Source organism: Eretmochelys imbricata, chromosome 4, assembly GCF_965152235.1.
Source record: "Eretmochelys imbricata isolate rEreImb1 chromosome 4, rEreImb1.hap1, whole genome shotgun sequence".
Classification (NCBI taxonomy): domain Eukaryota; kingdom Metazoa; phylum Chordata; order Testudines; family Cheloniidae; genus Eretmochelys; species Eretmochelys imbricata.
Window position 1 is genome coordinate 120,227,132 of NC_135575.1, and position 17,634 is coordinate 120,244,765.

General features: G+C 40.0%; 1 protein-coding gene across 1 annotated transcript in view; it reads right to left on the minus strand.

Annotated features, from left to right (window-relative positions):
• C4H4orf50 (chromosome 4 C4orf50 homolog) overlaps positions 1–17,634 on the minus strand; it is an 84,247-nt gene that overhangs the window by 15,867 nt on the left and 50,746 nt on the right. Inside the window, 1 exon segment of the mRNA XM_077815864.1 lies at positions 16,080–16,503. Coding sequence (XP_077671990.1) covers positions 16,080–16,503 — 424 coding nt within the window.

Here is a 17,634-nt window from a genome sequence, read left to right on the forward strand (position 1 = left end):
TGGAAGATAAGCTCCACAGGGAGCTATATTTCCATTTTCACTGCAATGGAAACCTAATGATTGCAAACAGGATGGGATCTGTGGACTTTCCTGCTGGATGCCTGGGACATTGCTCTATCTGGCAAGAGGTCTCAATGGAGATAGGTAAGGAGTAGATACAAAATGGGTTTTCAGGAAGGGTTGGGGCTAAAGGCTCACTCCTCCATTCCCTCAGCTCCAGGATTTGTGGAGTCATTTGGATTATTTATTCTTATTATTCATTTTATGTTGGGCACTCAACTCAAGGACACAGCATAAACATTTAGAGATTGATGCCACACAGAGAGGATGCAGATATTACAAGTATAAATGCAAAGTCAAATGTAGGGCACAGGGCAACCAATTCCATAAATGAGAGCACCATCAAGTCAGCCCTATCACAGGAGCATATCACAGGAGCAATGTTCACAGGAGCATTTAGCTCATTATCATGAGGAGGACTGCAGTCAAGCCCTTGTCCAGCTATACTGAAAGAAGGACATGAGACACTGATATGGATTTAATCAGGCCACATCTTTAACACTAGAGGTCTGGGACTACCTGGCAGATAAAAGTGTACAGTGCAGGCAATTCCATGTTCATTCAAATAATAACCCAGGGCTTCCATCAACTCCCTTTCATTTTCCATCCAGGTCCACCAGCCAACCCATGGCTTGGACCTTAGCATCCACCCCTCCCCCATCATAGGAGAGTTAAGGTGGGCTAAAAGAAAGTGGGGTTGGGTCTCTGCTGTACCATTCATAGGTGCCCCACCTCCCCCCCCACCCCAACACACTTGGTTCATTTCTTTAACCAGCACCTCCTTTACCAGGCCATTTATCTGGTCACTGGATGCCTTCCCCATGGAGTACCTGCACTGGACATCCGCCCCACACTTACAAAATAAGTTGTGACATGCAGCCTAACCACTTTTTCTCCTCACCATAATAGGTCCTCCCTGATACCCGCTGTGGAGAAGGTGAAAAAACTACACTCCAGAAAGCCAATATGGTGGTGAGGGAAAAATTCCTTCCCAGCCCCCTCACAAAGGAGTGTCTATGCCCACAGCAAGTCCTAACCTAACCTGATATTCACACCTCGGGATGAGGGAGGGTGGGTGTTGCGTTGCCTGCTGCGTGGAGAAAGGGCTTCCAACGCCAGGGCTTGCACCTTTTAAAGCCTTTCCAGGCGGTGAGTGAGCACTGCAAAGCTGAGCATCACCCTCCTTTTTGCAGCAGTTTCTGACCTCCTCCCCCCGGCCCACTGTTTCAGGTGCAGTGTGGTCAATTTCCTTAGACTTGTCAATTCTCTCTCCTAGCCTTTTTCAACCTGCCTTCTTGAAAGGAAGTGGGTGTACAGAGGGCTTAAGATTTACTATACTTAGCATATAACCTCATGTGAATTCATTTGTGGCCTCCACTTGCACTTACACTGGAGTAAAACCGCCTTGCAAAGGCTTTAGTAGGAAGTGACAACTGTTTGAGAAAGATTGAAGCTGAGCAAAACTCCAGATACAAGAAACAGCTGCCACTAAATTGCTTATTTGATGCTGAATCAGCACATTTGGAAGCAGTACGTGCTCTTACTGATCAGCGCGGGTGGGGTTGTCTCCTGACACAGCAATTTAGCAGAAGCAGCAGAAGCTATTTTAATTTAGAGCAATTCAGTGGGTGAGTTTCCAAGTGATCTGAGGCTGATCAGCCACTCTTCCTTACGGCAACTAATTAAAAAACAACCAGCATAGGATCATATTTACTTAGAGCTATAAAGTATCCATCTCCAATAACTACATTTCAGATGTACATGATTAAACAGAAATCAAACTTCGCTATTCTTAATGCCCAGAGAAACCAGCCCTCTGAACAAAACTGGGAAAGAGAAAATGACACAGAAAACCTGGTGAAAAGAGAAAGGCCAAAATGATCAAAAACATACAGGATTGAATGCTAGACAGGGATGACTCACTGTCTATTTTTTTGTACAGACTAAGCCCCTACAGTTTCCTTGGCTGGTCTCCATCTGGTCATGCTGCAGTGTCATTTTTGCAGCAGTGCAACACATGATGTTTCCAATGCAAAGTGTTTTTTAGACACTCAATGTTACCCATCCTGCTTTTCATCCTTAAGGAAGTACGCCTTTCCTCTCCAGCCACCAGCCAGAAGGACTGCAATTCTCACACACTCCTTCCTGCTTCTACATACACATGGATTCTGTAGAAGTTTAAGGGAATAGATACCAGTGATGCTCAATTCACAGAACTATGCTGATAACACAATGGTCCAACTGTGAATATTTTTCAGGCTAAAGCAGTGCTGTCCATTGCAAGCTTTCATTGTCCATTGAAATTCTGTAAGAGGGGGCTGGTAACATTGTCTCTGCTGTACCATTCATAGGTGCCCCACCTCCCCCCCCCACCCCAACACACTTGTTTCATTTCTTTAACCAGCACCTCCTTTACCAGGACATTATCTGCAATAGAAATTCTGTAAGAGGGGGCTGGTAACATGCTAGAATTGCTTGCTCAGTAACGGGAAACAGATTTCAGTCTTCATTGCCCCACTGGTATGTTATAGTGGAGTTATTCTGAGGTCTCTCCTCTGATCACTAAGCAATCAAATAACCTCGCCGTACCTGACAGAAAAGATAAGAATAGAAAAGACTACTGAAAACATGAGTTCCTGCCCTCAGATTAGTTCTATGAGAAGCACGGCATTAGCCAATGACCACATACATCCCAAGTATTAAGATAACAGTCTCCCCTCAGATAAAAAAGGAGGTTCCATAAAGATATTGATCCATCAGCCATAATTCCAAATCCCAGGTAGAAGTCTCCAGATTAAAAATTAGGTATAGAAATAAAGTAAAATTTTCATAGGTACCCAAGTCACTTAGGACCTAAACCACATTTTCAAAAGTGGTTTAGAAACGAATTGAAAGGCAATAGGACTTTGGTGCCTAAGTCACTGTTGAAAATAGAATATTAGGCATTTTGGAAAATTTTACCATAGGCCATTTGTCGATCTATGTTTATCTGATTTGTGTAGAGGGCCCTTTCGCTACAAAGTACTAGCACCTCCAAGTATATCTTGTGAAGGGAAAATAGGACTCAGTATGTATGTTTTACATAAACATGCACAGAATTATGGAATAGGATCTCCTTGACTGAAAAGTGAAAGCTGTTTTCTCAGACTCCAACAGAATCATTTCTAAGTGGTCCAATGTAATCTAATATTTTGCATTTAGAATTCAGCAATTTCATTGCAACAAAACACAATTTTCTGTGTAATAGCGTTGCAAATTATCTCTCACAAGACTTCACAGCTTTGCTGTCCATAACAGAATTGTAAAGTCAAATAAAAAAACGACAAAGGCAGAGAGAGAATTTATGAGATATATGTCAGACAAAACACATATTTTAGACTAGGATTTGAAAGGAGATGGAAAATCTGAGCAGTGAAAGGATACAGGATAGCTGCTCCAGATAACAAGAGCTGCAGGAGAGAAGGTTATTATACCAACGGACACAAACTTATGTGGCCAGCTCTTGGGAAATAAGAGAGGGAAGGAGTTAAAAGAGACAGAAGGCCTGTAGGATGGCCAGGAGTGAGTCTATGGAGGATTTTAAAATCAAAGAGGGCATTTTAGAACTGAAATGAATGAGCCGTCAGGTGAAGTTTTCTGAGCTTGCACTGAAAGTCTAAGTTGTCTGAAGTCACTCTTAATGTGATCATGCGTCTTTGCATGTCTGAGAAGGGCAAGGAGGAGGTGTTTTGCATCTTTTAGAAAGCCAGTCCCACCAAAGGCCATAGAAAAGGAAGATTCATGTACTAAACAAATCTAAATGTCATAGTATTTACATTATTTATGTTTTTATTTTTCATATGCATCCTTCTGCTGGTTATTTAATTAATATCTGTATATAATGTTGGGGTCAGAAAGAAACTTCCCCAGTGTGCAGATTATTCCACTGTAGAGTTTCTTGAACCATTCTGTGAAGCATCTGGCAATAGCTACTGCAGTGACAGGACATAGGCTAGATGGGCCATGGTCTGAGCCAGTATGGTAATTCCTATGTTCCTATAGTTGACACATGGAAAGCATGACATGGATATCTCTCCTCCCAAACCTGAAGAAAATCTCTGTTTTAAGAAGTGGCCCCCAATATGAAAACCATTAATCTAACAGACTTTTCTTTTATTCTAATCTATTTTATGTTTTTAAAAATATTTCTGCTCCAGTAAAATGTCTCATATTTTACAGAAGCAATGACCACCTGCCTCGGTGGAAGAATATGGACCCAAAACAGAGCAAAAACTTACCTGCACCCAATACCTTTTCCTGCCACCCACCTGAGACAACTAAATGTAAGTCTGCACCTGCGGGAAAAGAGTCTTTTGTTCCAAAAATTAAGAAAGCTGCTTGGTGAACCTGAGCAACTCATAAGTGAGAGACAAACAAAGTGCAACATATGTGTTAAATGTAATAATGCACACCCCATATGGATGGAATAGCTAAGTTGCCCTCTGGTTTGAAAGAAATTGAACAGATTGCTTAGAAATATGTAAACCCCATTTCCGTAGTGCAAGGAAGCAAACTCCATCCAGATGGAGAACATAAAACGTATCAACTGGCACATTTAACTCACAGAAGGTCTTTTCTCTACTGATCACTCAGTTTACAAGGGGGTTCTATTGTGGCCAGGTCCCCCGTGCAGACAGAGTGGTAAAGAGCACCATTTGTCATTCACTCATTCAAAACACAGCACATTTAAAGGCTTCCCCAATAAGGGATTGATATCACCTGAGAGGGGGGGAAAAAAGCCTTTCTCAATATGTCATCATCATCATGGCAAATACCAAAGGGACATAAGCCTCATTGCAGATGGCGCACCAGCTAGGTCCTTAAGGTGGTCTGGCTGGATATTCAGTTTATGTGCCACTGAAACTTTTGGCAACCATATGCACACTGGCTGCGTAGCAGCATTTCTTGGTAAACATGCTTCAGAATTCACTGGTCTTCCATCCTTATGTGTCCATACCAAAAAAGCTTCCAAAACTGAACCAGTGCTGAGGGAGGTGGTTGCTGGGTTTGGCTTTGAATATCCCCATTCTTGATCGTGTCCAGCTACTACTATTGAGCAGCTGATGAAGATGATGAGAATCAAAAGCATCATTCTGGTGCTTTTCAGCCTTCCTCAGTTCCAGGTTTCACTTCCATACAACATAGTCGGTATAACCATGGTTCTATAGATCTGCAGCTTCACAGCAAGTTTAATGTCACAACGTCCCCACTGAGGCTGCTGAACGGCCCCAAACATGGTAACAGCTGCTGATACATGAGTGCTCACATCTTTCAATTATCCTCCAGCACTGCCTATGACACTGCCCAAGTATTTGACAATTGCCACTTGTTTGTTGTCCCACTGAGACAGGTTAACGCTGAGCTGGTTGTAATCTGGAGCTGGACACTGCTTAAGCGTAATGACTAAGGACTTAGTTTTATCTGGATTAATAACAAGACCATAACTGCTCCTTCTTGCCTGACCAAATTGGCCATCAGCAGCAGTGATTCACCAAATGGAGCCAATAAGACAATGTCATCGGTTCTCCAAGCAAATGGTGGTCAAGTGAACACCATCCAAATGTGCATTTGTTTAAAAACTACAATCCTTACAGCTTCCCATTAACTCCAACATTTGGTTGAGAGTTACATTTTCTTTGTGAATTGGGAGTCAATTCCAGAGCCTCTTGATGGTTCACAGTACAAGCCTTTCCAGCAGTGCTATTGCTTAATGAGTTTTTAAGAAAAACAAACCCTCAGTTTCAATAAGTCAAACCCTGGTGTCCTTGCTCAGGTGGCTTTACTACGTGTGACACTTCAATGGAAGCTTCCCTTAATAAGGAGACCGAATGCTTGGCCCAGTATGAATCTGTGACTGAGTTAAATCATTTAGGGGGAAGATTTTCAAAGGCAGAAAGGGCAGATAGGCACCCAGCTCCCATGAAAAGTTAATGAGATCTGGGCACTTAGCTCCTCTGTAACATTTTTAATACTATAAAATTATTTCTCTGTAATTGAAGCCTGAAGAGGCATTTTCTTATGTTTATTAATATTTATTGCTTGTATTACTGAGTCAGATGGATGTCTCCTGGCTGTTTTTTTTTCTTGTAACATGATTTTCTTTAGCCTGGAAACTTAATACTATGCAGGTCCAGCCTTTTAGATGAGAACTGCTATACAAGAACAGCTGTGGCTGAGTGACAGAATTAGACAAAATGCTTCCTGTCTGACTGGGCCATGTAACACAGCCCTTTGCTTTCCATTACTCTTTGAGTTAAACTAGTGACATAGGGCTATGGGGCAGGGCCTAAATTGATACATAAGGACTACCATTCTTCAAGGTGGTGGGTGCCCTCAAGTCCTTCAGCTTCAATAATTCTAAAATATCAGGGATCCCACTGTTTCAGGAAAGGAAGAGAAGCAAGAGTCAAGAAAGTGAAAATGAACAAAGCACCAATAACATTACTCACAGCTCTGGAGTCTACGTAAGAATGTTCAATCTAATAACAAAAGCGCTCAAACACTGATACACTGGAACTGATACCCGTAAATTGTGCACGAGCTATGATTACTATGATGTCCCACTACCACAGTATCATGGGTAAGCCCAACAGGCACACTGCACTTGGTTGCACAATATGCTCCTCCAAAAGGTCAGGAAACAAAGAGATTAAATGATAGAGAAGGGGAAGGTAGGGAGAAGGTATGGAGGATATTATGCATACCCAATGTAAAGCACATTGATGGAAATGGGATTCTTTGCACTGATATCAAGGGGCACTGCCTCAGTCTCCTGGTTATGTTATTCAGTTAAGTGATTTTGTGAGAATTAAAAGGAACAAGCCCCTAAGTTTCCAGGGGGTGTGAGGAGAGACAGAAAACAGAAGTATTATGGCCTTGGTTTAACAGAGAACATAGAAACAGGCACAATCTGATGTTTAGCATAGAATTCAAGTCTAGTTCTCCATGTCCAATATGTAAATTATATGGAGGAGATTATGTGACCTCTTTTCTGATTAGAGTTGGTTTGGGGAATAAAATCTGAATTTCTTTATATTCAAAAGGGTTAGTATCTACCATCAACACAAATTACCACTGCATAATAATAATAGTACAATTACTTTATTTACAAAGTGCCTCACTTCCAAGGCACGCAGGGAGTTGCAAAAGCAATTTAAATATAGTCCTTTTAAAATAGAAAGGAAAGAGCTTCTCCCTCACTGGAGAATTTTGATATCTTTTTCATTTACTGCCATTATCTAGGTGGCCAATTCTTTTATTCATGGCGGAGCAATTTATGAAACTGAAGGCTGTGTTTGTCAGTGTTATTATTCTCTGTTCAGCACCCAGCAGTCATTGCCATTGTGGACAGTCACGCTCATCCTCTGCAGACACATATTCTTCTGGCTATTTGTAGGAATAGGCGAGATTATTTTTATTCTGACTTCCCTCCCCCTGCCTAGGCGCCACCAAAGAAGTGTATCAACCAGCTTCATTCTCTTTTTAATAGCTGCTTATTCAATTAAGCAGCATGGGAATTAAGGGAATTAGGAGGAGGACACAAAGCAGGCCTATTGACCCCAATATGAAAAAAAAAACATCTGCTTAAACAGCCTCATAGAGAGAGGAAGGTACTTAACTACAGAAGGGATTTCACAACAGGTCAGGCTTAATCTTTCATGTATTTGACTATGTCCCTTTATACACTGTTCTTCTGCCTTCTGCAGCAGAGATATTTAATATTATGTAAGAGGAAATATGTACTCAGCTCTCAGATAAACAGTGAGTTTGTCTTCTCCTTGCTCATGGGCTCATGAGTATTAGTGCAGTTGTTAGACCTGACAGATGCCTATTGCCTGACCTGTATGTGCACATAATCTCTGACTTCCTGGACATGAAGAGAACCTCTCTCAGGTATGTATAATTGAAGGCCTCTACATACATAAATGAGATTTTCCTTTGTATTTCACATAACTGTAAGACATTTACCAATCGGCACCTGAATACCTACAACAAAACCAATACAGCTCATTAGTGTCAAAATAAAGGCAGAAACATACGGCTAACGGGAACCAAAAGGACAAGGGCAAACCCATTAGTCCTCAGGCAAACCTCACAAAAGGAGCCAGTTCCCAAATAATAGAAAACATAGGGATGAAAAGCTGATAACAAATACAAACAACCAGAAAACGAGGGAAAAGGGATCACACCCACGAGAGGAGGAGTGCAAGAGAACTGTAAAGATGGCAGAGATGTACAGAACTCAGCCACACAGCAGCCCCCTATTCAACACTTCTTCCTATACAGCAAATCATATAAGAGGAAAGAAAAATAGCAATAGCCCCAAGCAAAGCTCCAATCACAAAGAGACAGACAGCACTGGTGTCATCCAGCTGCTGCCCCACCTCTAGCTTTTTGAAGCCTGCTCACCACAAGGGACTGCCTGCAACTAGCTGTAAGTGCAGGTGGGAGCTACTCAGAGATGTAGTCCTAAACCCAGAAATGGGAAAGCAGAGAGTTTAGGATAGTGGACAGCAATAAAAGCTAGCAAAGTCCTGCCTTTCTTGTTGCTTTGCAGGTAGAGTGGCTGGTTGGAGACATGGGAGAAAGAATTTATTGTGGTTCTCAGGTTCTGAGAAGTATTACAAAAAAGTGAGAATGTGCTTATGGGGCTTCCCACCTGAAGCAGCTTTTACCAGCCAGTCATGAATGTGCTGCATCACATTGTGAGGCCTGGGCCTTTCAGATGCTCTTGCTATTGTCTAAATAAAATTAGTAAAAACCCAAGGAAGGTGGAAGCATGACAATCTCTGTATTGTAATATAATTTTCAAGCAACAAGAGTAGGACTTCTGTCAGTCCCTCCATCCATGTTTTTATACCATGCCCATCACTACTGTGTTTGGGCACCTATTTCTGTTCTTGTGAGAACAGGAAACCAAGAGTCTTTGTTTGCTTTTATCTGTTGATGTTAAGCAGGGAATCACTTGTCCAAATCAGATGCATAGCCTACCACACAGGTGATCTAATCTGAGGTAATTGATTATGCTGATTAATTGTTCCAAGTAATGAGTAGAAGGGAACATTTAAAATATTGAGATTTGGGGGCAGATTCATCCGTACACTGGCTGCTTTGAGCCATTTCTGTTTTAACCGACTGAGTAAGCCAGACTTACAGCTGATTTGCATCACCAGAGTGGCACAAAGTTGCTAAAACATAACGGTGAATCTGACCCATCATCTATCATATGATACTCTGGTTTGCCACTGGATTGTTATAAACTGTTTTGTCCAGAAGTTATAACTTTTTATCTCTTCAGCATTTGTTTTATAACCCTGAATTCTGTAAGGAGTGAACATATCATTTTGCTTGAATTATGGGTGTAGAAGGGTTAACAAAAGTCCTCTAGTGATTAACTATCTGAGTTTGGATTTTCCCAGGTAGATTTAATCCTGGACAGCAAAGGTGCAGAGTGTAAGGTATAAACACATGGTAAAAAAAATAATGAGAAGGACACCTGGACCCAGTCATTCATTATTGAGAATGCTGATTCATAGCTGCAAAAATACTCCTGTCTTGTGGAAGTAGAGAGGCCTAAGAGAGGAATGTCTAGCTATGTCCCTTGTTAGTTTGATTTGGTTTAAACATAGGTCTTCTAAGGCTATGTCTACACTACGAGCTAAGTGTGTGATTCCCAGCTCACATACACATACTCACCATAACTCTCATTGAGTTAAGGCTGGTCTTCACTATGGGGAGATCAACGCTGCTGCAATTGATGCAGCAGGGATGGATTTAGTGGGTCTAGTGAAGACCCGCTAAATCGATGGCAGAGCACTCTCCGGTCGACTCCGGTACCCTACCTCTCTGAGAAGAGTAAGGGAAGTTGACTGGAGAGCATCTCCCATCGATGCAGCGCAGTGAAGACACCCGGGTAAGTCCACCTAAACTACGTCGACTTCAGCTACATTATTCACATAGCTGGAGTAGCATATTGTAGGTCGACTTACCCCCATAGTGAAGACAAGCCCATAGTGTGAGTATAAATAGCAGTGTAGCTCTGGTAGCACAGGCAGCAGCAGTGACAACACAGCTGGACAGTGCCGAGTATGTACCCACCAGCTTCAGGTGGGTTTGTACTTGGCATGGTTAAGCTGTGCCGCCATTGCCCATGTTATCATGGCTACACTATTTCTACTTGCACTAGCTCAAGGAGAGTTAGTGTGAGTATCAATATGGGAGCTGGGAATCTCAAAGTTAGCTCAGAGGGTAGACATAGCCTAAAAGGCACTCGTTCTCTCCTCATGCCCCCCTTCTTTTTTCCCTTTGCATTTGCAAGTAGGAAAGGGGGCCACGCAAAGAGCTCTGCCCCTGGTGTTTATAACAAGCCTACACTTGTACTAGAAGGCAACAACCTTACACACAATGTACTTCACCATGCAAAGACATCCAGGATCAAGGCCGCAGAAAGGACAATGGTAATCTTCCTAGCACAATATTATGAGCCAGAGCTTCTGAAACAGTCAGTTTTCCATTCTAGCACCTTCTGTCATCCTATTTATTCCCCTGGAGAAGAAGTCTCAACAGAAATGGACTAAAATCAAAGCTACCAGCTGGCTGACCTGATAAGACTGTAGGTGTACAAAGAGAGGTAGGCGTTTCTTGATTTAATCAGGCCTTTAGCAAAAGGACTGCACTGTAGAAATCTTGCTGCACACTTCATCTGGCTTCAATAAGTGGCTTTAATGCTAGTCAGCTTAAGGCCTAAACAAAAAAGCTATCTCTAAGAAGAAATTAAGTCAGTGTCTTTCTACAGCAGGAGTGATGTCCACTAGATACATATGCTTTCTTAAGGACAGAAGAAATATGTTGTATGTACCTTAAATATAGGGGTCCAAATTCTCCTTGTACTTATACTGATGCTAATCAAGAGTAACCTCACTAACTCAGTTTCTTCACAGACTTGATGGACTCAGAGGAAGATTGACCCCTGGTTTTCTTATGCAAATTACATGATACAAAATGCAAGATATGCAGGACATGAGGACATAATATAGTCCTTAGTTATAGTGGAATTTAATATCATTTTATGGGAACTCAAAATCTGCAAGTGAACCGCAGTGGATGCTGGCATAACCCACCACTTTTGTAATGAAAGCCACGAGTTTTGCCAACTTATCTGCTTTCAAAGGTTCTCCAGATCCTCCCCCTTCCCTAGTGGAGATTCCTTGACTCCCAAAGGGCTACACAGACATGTGTGTTCCTTTGGGAATCTCTTGAATGTCCTGGAATTAATGACACTACAACTAGAACTTTATTATTTATGGGAAAGCTATTTCATGTCTTTTTTAGAGGTTTCTAAAATGTTATTGATAATCATTTCAATTTTCACTTTCAAACCTGTACACTAAGGAAGCCTGGAGTTACAGGTGGTGAGGTATGAAAAATTGTGTGAATAATATTTTTAAAACAATTCTAAGATAGTTGTTTTGAAAAATATGTGGGATATGCAGAATGCATGACGGTGTGGTATATGGGTTTTATTGGCATTCTTTTACAATGACCTTCATAACTCCTTTATGGCCTCTCAAGATAGTGTTGTGTCTTTTTAAATTCATAGCCAAAAAAAAAAAAAAAAAAGAATTGGACAGGAAGGGAATAGGATAGGATTTAGGCATGAGCTTTTTAGTGAAACTGAGAGTCAAAGAGGGAGGAAGCATCTTTAGAGATATTATTGTTTTTCTTGTTCTAATAAAGTTTCTTGTTCAGTGTTGGAAGAAAGTGAATGCTTTTTTACCATTCTCACATGACAATGCTTATCAACACTTTATTCATCAGATCACCATATACTTCATATTATATTTATTCTCTATTGATTTTTTAAAAGAGTTTGCCCTTAAGATTAAATGCTTTGGCTTTAAGACTGGGAATCTCAAGTGTAAAAAATAATGAAATCTGGGCAAATATTGCAAAAATATGCTCATGAACACTCATTTCAAAACGTACTATCAACCCTATTTATTTGTTTTCTGTGAACTTTTGCAAGAATTTGGGTGGGAAATGAAAGTCTTGTGACTCTGTCAGCAGCTTCATGCTAAAAGTGTTTGTGTGGCTGTCAAGTTTCCTTCCCCACTCTGAACTCTAGGATACAGATGTGGGGACCTGCATGAAAGACCCCCTAAGCTTATTCTTACCAGCTTAGATTAAAACTTCCCCAAGGTACAAACTATTTTACCTTTTGCCCTTGGACCTTATGCTGCCACCACCAACCGTGTTAAACAAAGAACAGGGAAAGAGCCCACTTGGAGACGTCTTCCCCCCCAGAATATCCCCCCAAGCACTACACCCCCTTTCCTGGGGAAGACGTGATAAAAATCCTCACCAATTTGCATAGGCAAACACAGACCCAAACCCTTGGATCTTGAGAACAATGAAAAAGCAATCAGGTTCTTAAAAGAAGAATTTTAATTGAAGAAAAAGTAAAAGAATCACCTCTGTAATCAGGATGGTGAATACCTTACAGGGTAATTAGATTCAAAACATAGAGATTCCCTCTAGGCAAAACCTTAAGTTACAAAAAGACACAAAAACAGGAATATACATCCCATTCAGCACAGCTATTTTACCAGCCATTTAAACAAAACAGAAATCTAATGCATATCTAGCTAGATTACTTACTAAGTTCTAAGACTCCATTCCTTTTCTGTTCCCGGCAAAAGCATCACACACACAGACAGACCCTTTGTTTTCCCTCCACTCCAGCTTTGAAAGTAACTTATCTCCTCATTGGTCATTTTGCTCAGGTGCCAGCGAGGTTATCCTAGCTGCTCAACCCTTTACAGGTGAAAGGGTTTTGCCTCTGGCCGGAGGGATTTTATAGTTCTGAATGCAGAAAGGTGTTTACCCTTCTCTTTATATTTATGACAGTGGCCATATCGGAATCCATTTTCCTTCCATTCATAAATGTTTTGATCATCCAGCTGGAGCAGAAATAATATCATTTGATTAAGGTAACCACTCACAGGCACAATTAACAAATAGAGAATCGCTAAAGACTTAAATAATGGGAAAGCAATCCATGGCCACATGTTCATGTAACATGTTTATTATTTACCCAGTTCTGATTTTACTAAAATTGTTCACACAGAATAAAGGGCTACAGTCATCAATGTATTCTTTATGAACAATTTGCCAAGCCCTAGTGGTAAACCCAGAATCCCAGAGGGCCTCAACTTGGCAGGACACCAATATATGGACCATCTGGCCTGTGATTGGCACAGTTTGGAGCTAGCTTCTATACATAATGAATTATTATATTTAAAGAACTTGAAGGACATGGTTTGTTGATGTAATACATCCTCTAGTCTTTATCCATATATATAGGTACAAACTGACCTATCATTTCTCACCTGAAAACTCTGTTGGGTGCCGTGCAGGAGACGGATGGAGGGGAAGATTAAAGAAGTAAAACTTCAGGTGAACTGCCTTTTCTTATGTTGTTGAATACAGCAATCTATGGAGGTTACCATTTAAAAGTTGGCATTTTCCCAGCGCAGTATCTAAAATTCTACATTTGTCCATTACACTGACAAGAAAGCTAACTTATAACTGTTAGCCAATAGTAACTAATGGCAACCACTGTATTTGCACTTATTTTTGTATTTAGAAATAATATACTTGCTATATACATTTTTAATATGTAGGGATTATTAATATTTAATTGAAGTCCACTGTGTCTAAAAAGACACAATCTTGCATTTGTTTAATTAATCCATTTGCTTTATTTGATAATTCTCTTTTACACTATAGTAGTGGTGTTCAAAGGAAATGTTTATCAGAATCTATTACACCATATATCCTGGTGCACATATGCAAAACATACTCCGGTAAGTAACCCTATTCACACAGGTATTCCCACGGATTATTCACAAGTTTGGCCCCATCATCCCATTATAGGGCCTATCGTCTTATGTATTAACATGTTTAATATACCAGGGTTTGGCCTACAGGCTAAATTTATGAGTAAACATCCATCTCCTACCTGATATCAGGAAGGCAAAGCTTCAATAAAAATGACTATTAATGTACTTTATCATTTTACCAGTACAAATATTGCCATTTTTTAAATATACACGTTTTTCATATTGGAAGCTTGTTAGCATTAAGCAAGGTAGTTTGACATTTTATTTACTATGTGTTTGTGTCTATAGAATTGTTGGCTAAGCTAAGAGATGCCATAGTGCTATTCTGACCATCAGCAGCAGGAGCCTGAGTTTTGGAGCGCCAAAGGGGATCTTATCTGTCTGGAGAGTATGCTGAGATATTGTTCTGCTTTTCCCTTGGGAGCTGGTGTGTATTTATTATAGAAGGCGCCGAACAAGGATCAGTTTCATTATTGTCATGTGTAATTGCACCCTTACCGTCCCAAGCAAAAACCAGATGTTTCCCCATGAAAATACAGCCCTTGTACATATGCGTTAAAGTGTCCTCACAACAAGTCAATGCCATGCATTTCTGATCTTTAATGGGCAGAATAGTGGGCAAAATAGTCACCTGCTGGGCCAAAAGAATGATCAACCAGCTCAGAAAGGAGGAGTATGTAACTGATACATGCCAAAATGGGTACTTCACTGATAAAAAAAAATAAAAATCCTGTTTTAAAAAGTACAGAATGATGGTTCCTTTACATCTCCTGAACTGGCTACACAATAGAGAATTTCTGGGATTATACTGAATTATACTGGGAACTCAGTATAATCCAAGGCTCCAGTGGCTTTGGCATTTTTACCACCATGTTCATGGTTTAAGCTACTAAAAAAATGGTAAACTGGTGACAGTACTGGTGGGAATGTTTTCCTAAAATTCACTTGTGCAGACATCTAATACAGTTTTATATAATTTTAAAAGTTATTCCTTGTGAAATAAAGCTTTCCAAATGGTAATTAAAACTCTTAGAGCCACTCCACTGAATCACTTAATCCTTCTTCTTGAAGCACTATGACTACCCTGTATCGCCCTATATATCCTATATTGCCTTTTTAATCTCATCTATTCGCATGTCCATGTCAAACTCTGACTCTGAGAACCAACAGCCTCCATCACTGACTGATTTGTGGGGTTTTCTGCTTTTTTGCATATCTTCCAGGTGCTATCCACAACTAAGAATAGAGGACAAGAGAAAAACGCTACACTGCAGGGATGATACAACAGGCTAACCTTAATGTGTGGATGAAGACATCACTTAGACCAGATTGTGACTTCCTTTAGTCACGTTGATAAAAAGTTACTCTCACCAGTACTCATATTTCAGTCAACGGGACTACCTGAGTGAGCGAATTTTCCAATATGAGTAAGGGGCGTCCAGTCTGGTCCTTAGGAAACAACTTAAACTGTCATTAAGTGATATTTTTCAGATCCTAAACCGTATAGGAATACACTGCTTTATCATTCAGCTAAACAGAAAAATGTATAATTTAAGATACACTGACAAAAAACAAATCTGCTTTTCATAGAACCTATGTCCATTATATATTTCCTTGAATTCCAAAGGAAACAGTCATTAAACAAAGACTTTCCTGTAGTACTTCACATTGTATATTGAAGCAAAGGGCTATAAATAAATGTGAAACTGACTTAATTGATTTTCACAATCCAAACTGAGAAAATGAAAAATAGTAAACTAACAGCAGAAAGAAAATTGGAAGGTAAATTAGATGTTGAAAATTCTGTAGGTTTGGATGGTTTGTGGTCTTATTAGCAGAAGTGGTGAAAAAATGGAAGAAAAATGTTGGTAAAATGTTATTCAATTTGTTGTAAAAATTTTGTTTCCAATACATTTTCTAGCCACCTCTAGTTATTAAAAACATAGGTCAGAGAATCTGCTTGCTTAAAATAGATTATTTGAAAGTTGGCACGTTCCCTTAGTCTGTCTCACAGAGAGCAGACAGAAAAGATTAATATATTTATAACAATGGGAAAATCACATGGTTAAGGCTTTTTACCTTGTTTTATTTCTGAGGCTTTTACTCTTTCCAGTGCAGCTGATTTCTCCCCAGTAGGATTTTGACCTTTATTACTTGCTGACAACACATCTGACAAATAGCTTTTTGCTGTGGTAGCTGAGGTTGAGCCATCTGGTTTTTCTCCCGAGATCCATGTGTTATTCATAATGACGTTTTTCTTTCTCCTTCCCTGGAGAACAGCACCTGCATGCTGATTTCCTGTATGACTGTGGAATACATCACCAAGTTTAGACAACTGGTCCCTCCCATCTATGAGATGGAAAGAGCTCCTATCTGAAAGTTTCAGTGAATTGTTCATTTTTGACACTACCGACTGGGAGGTCACATCTTCGGCTGGATGACAGACAGAGGACAAATTGCAGTCCGCCTTCAGTTTTGAATTGGAAGAGGCAAATGAAGGTATCTGAGGAGGACAGAGAAGAAGAATATGTAATTTTTGAATGTTCGCAACCACAAGAAAGGCATATATCAAGATATAGTAAAACAGACCATGTGATTCTGTGCATAACGACTGCTGTCAGCAGTACTTTTCCATTTTATGAGCTGTACAGTATGTCTGTTATGCTTTCATTGGAATTTAACTCTTAAGCTCCTGCACTAGCAGGGAAATGACTAGATGATCAAAAAGTTCTTTGCTTTTTGCCATCTCTAAGATCTATAGTTCTTTGATGATAATGGTAACATCATTAGTCCTTTATATACATGATTTACTGTAGTATAGATTACCAGGAAGCAGGGGCTGAGTGGCACAAATATATGGCTGTCTAAATGGTTCTGTTTGTTAATACATTATCAGAATAATACTTCTGTTACTGTGTTATTAGTATAAGGAGCAGTTTCTTGGCTTAAAACACACATCATCTGGAACATGCTTGACTCTTTAAGTGGCTACTGTGATAAAATAGAGAATGTGGTTTTGGTTGGTTTGTTTCAGTTATTTATTTTCAGGTCATCATGAAAATTCAACAACATCATGTTGCAAGATCTGGCATGGATGTTTTTTAATCTAGCAGTCTCTCATCTTCTTTGTACAGTTAAAGGGTGGCTGTATTGCCTTGAAGTGGATAAAATCTCCTGCTTGTTTAGTACAGCAGCAGTCACAAATGCAATTGATTAGCTCTGTCCTTAACAGAATTCCTGCAGTTAATGGAAATTACTCCGAAGAGCTTCAGGGCACAGGAATAATTGGATCATTAAAAAAAAGGGAAGAAAGAAAAAGGCAGATCAGAAGCTACATTTTGGTTAGGTTTTGCTGTTTTCTTTTTGTTACCATCCTGGAATTTCCAAAGCTGATTTTACTGAGAACTGCAAGGGTGAAAAGAAACCTCAGATTTTTTTTCACATTCTCTAGGAGCAACTACCAATTCTTAAACAAAAGGTAAGAAGATTCATAATGAAATACACCGTGTGTTTATCTTCCTCAGATTGTCCTAACTACTAATAAAGAGGTTATTTAAATATTTATGTGATCCATGAAGTGACGGCTAAGAATAATTGATCTCATTAAATTAATAACTATGAAAGTGATTTATTG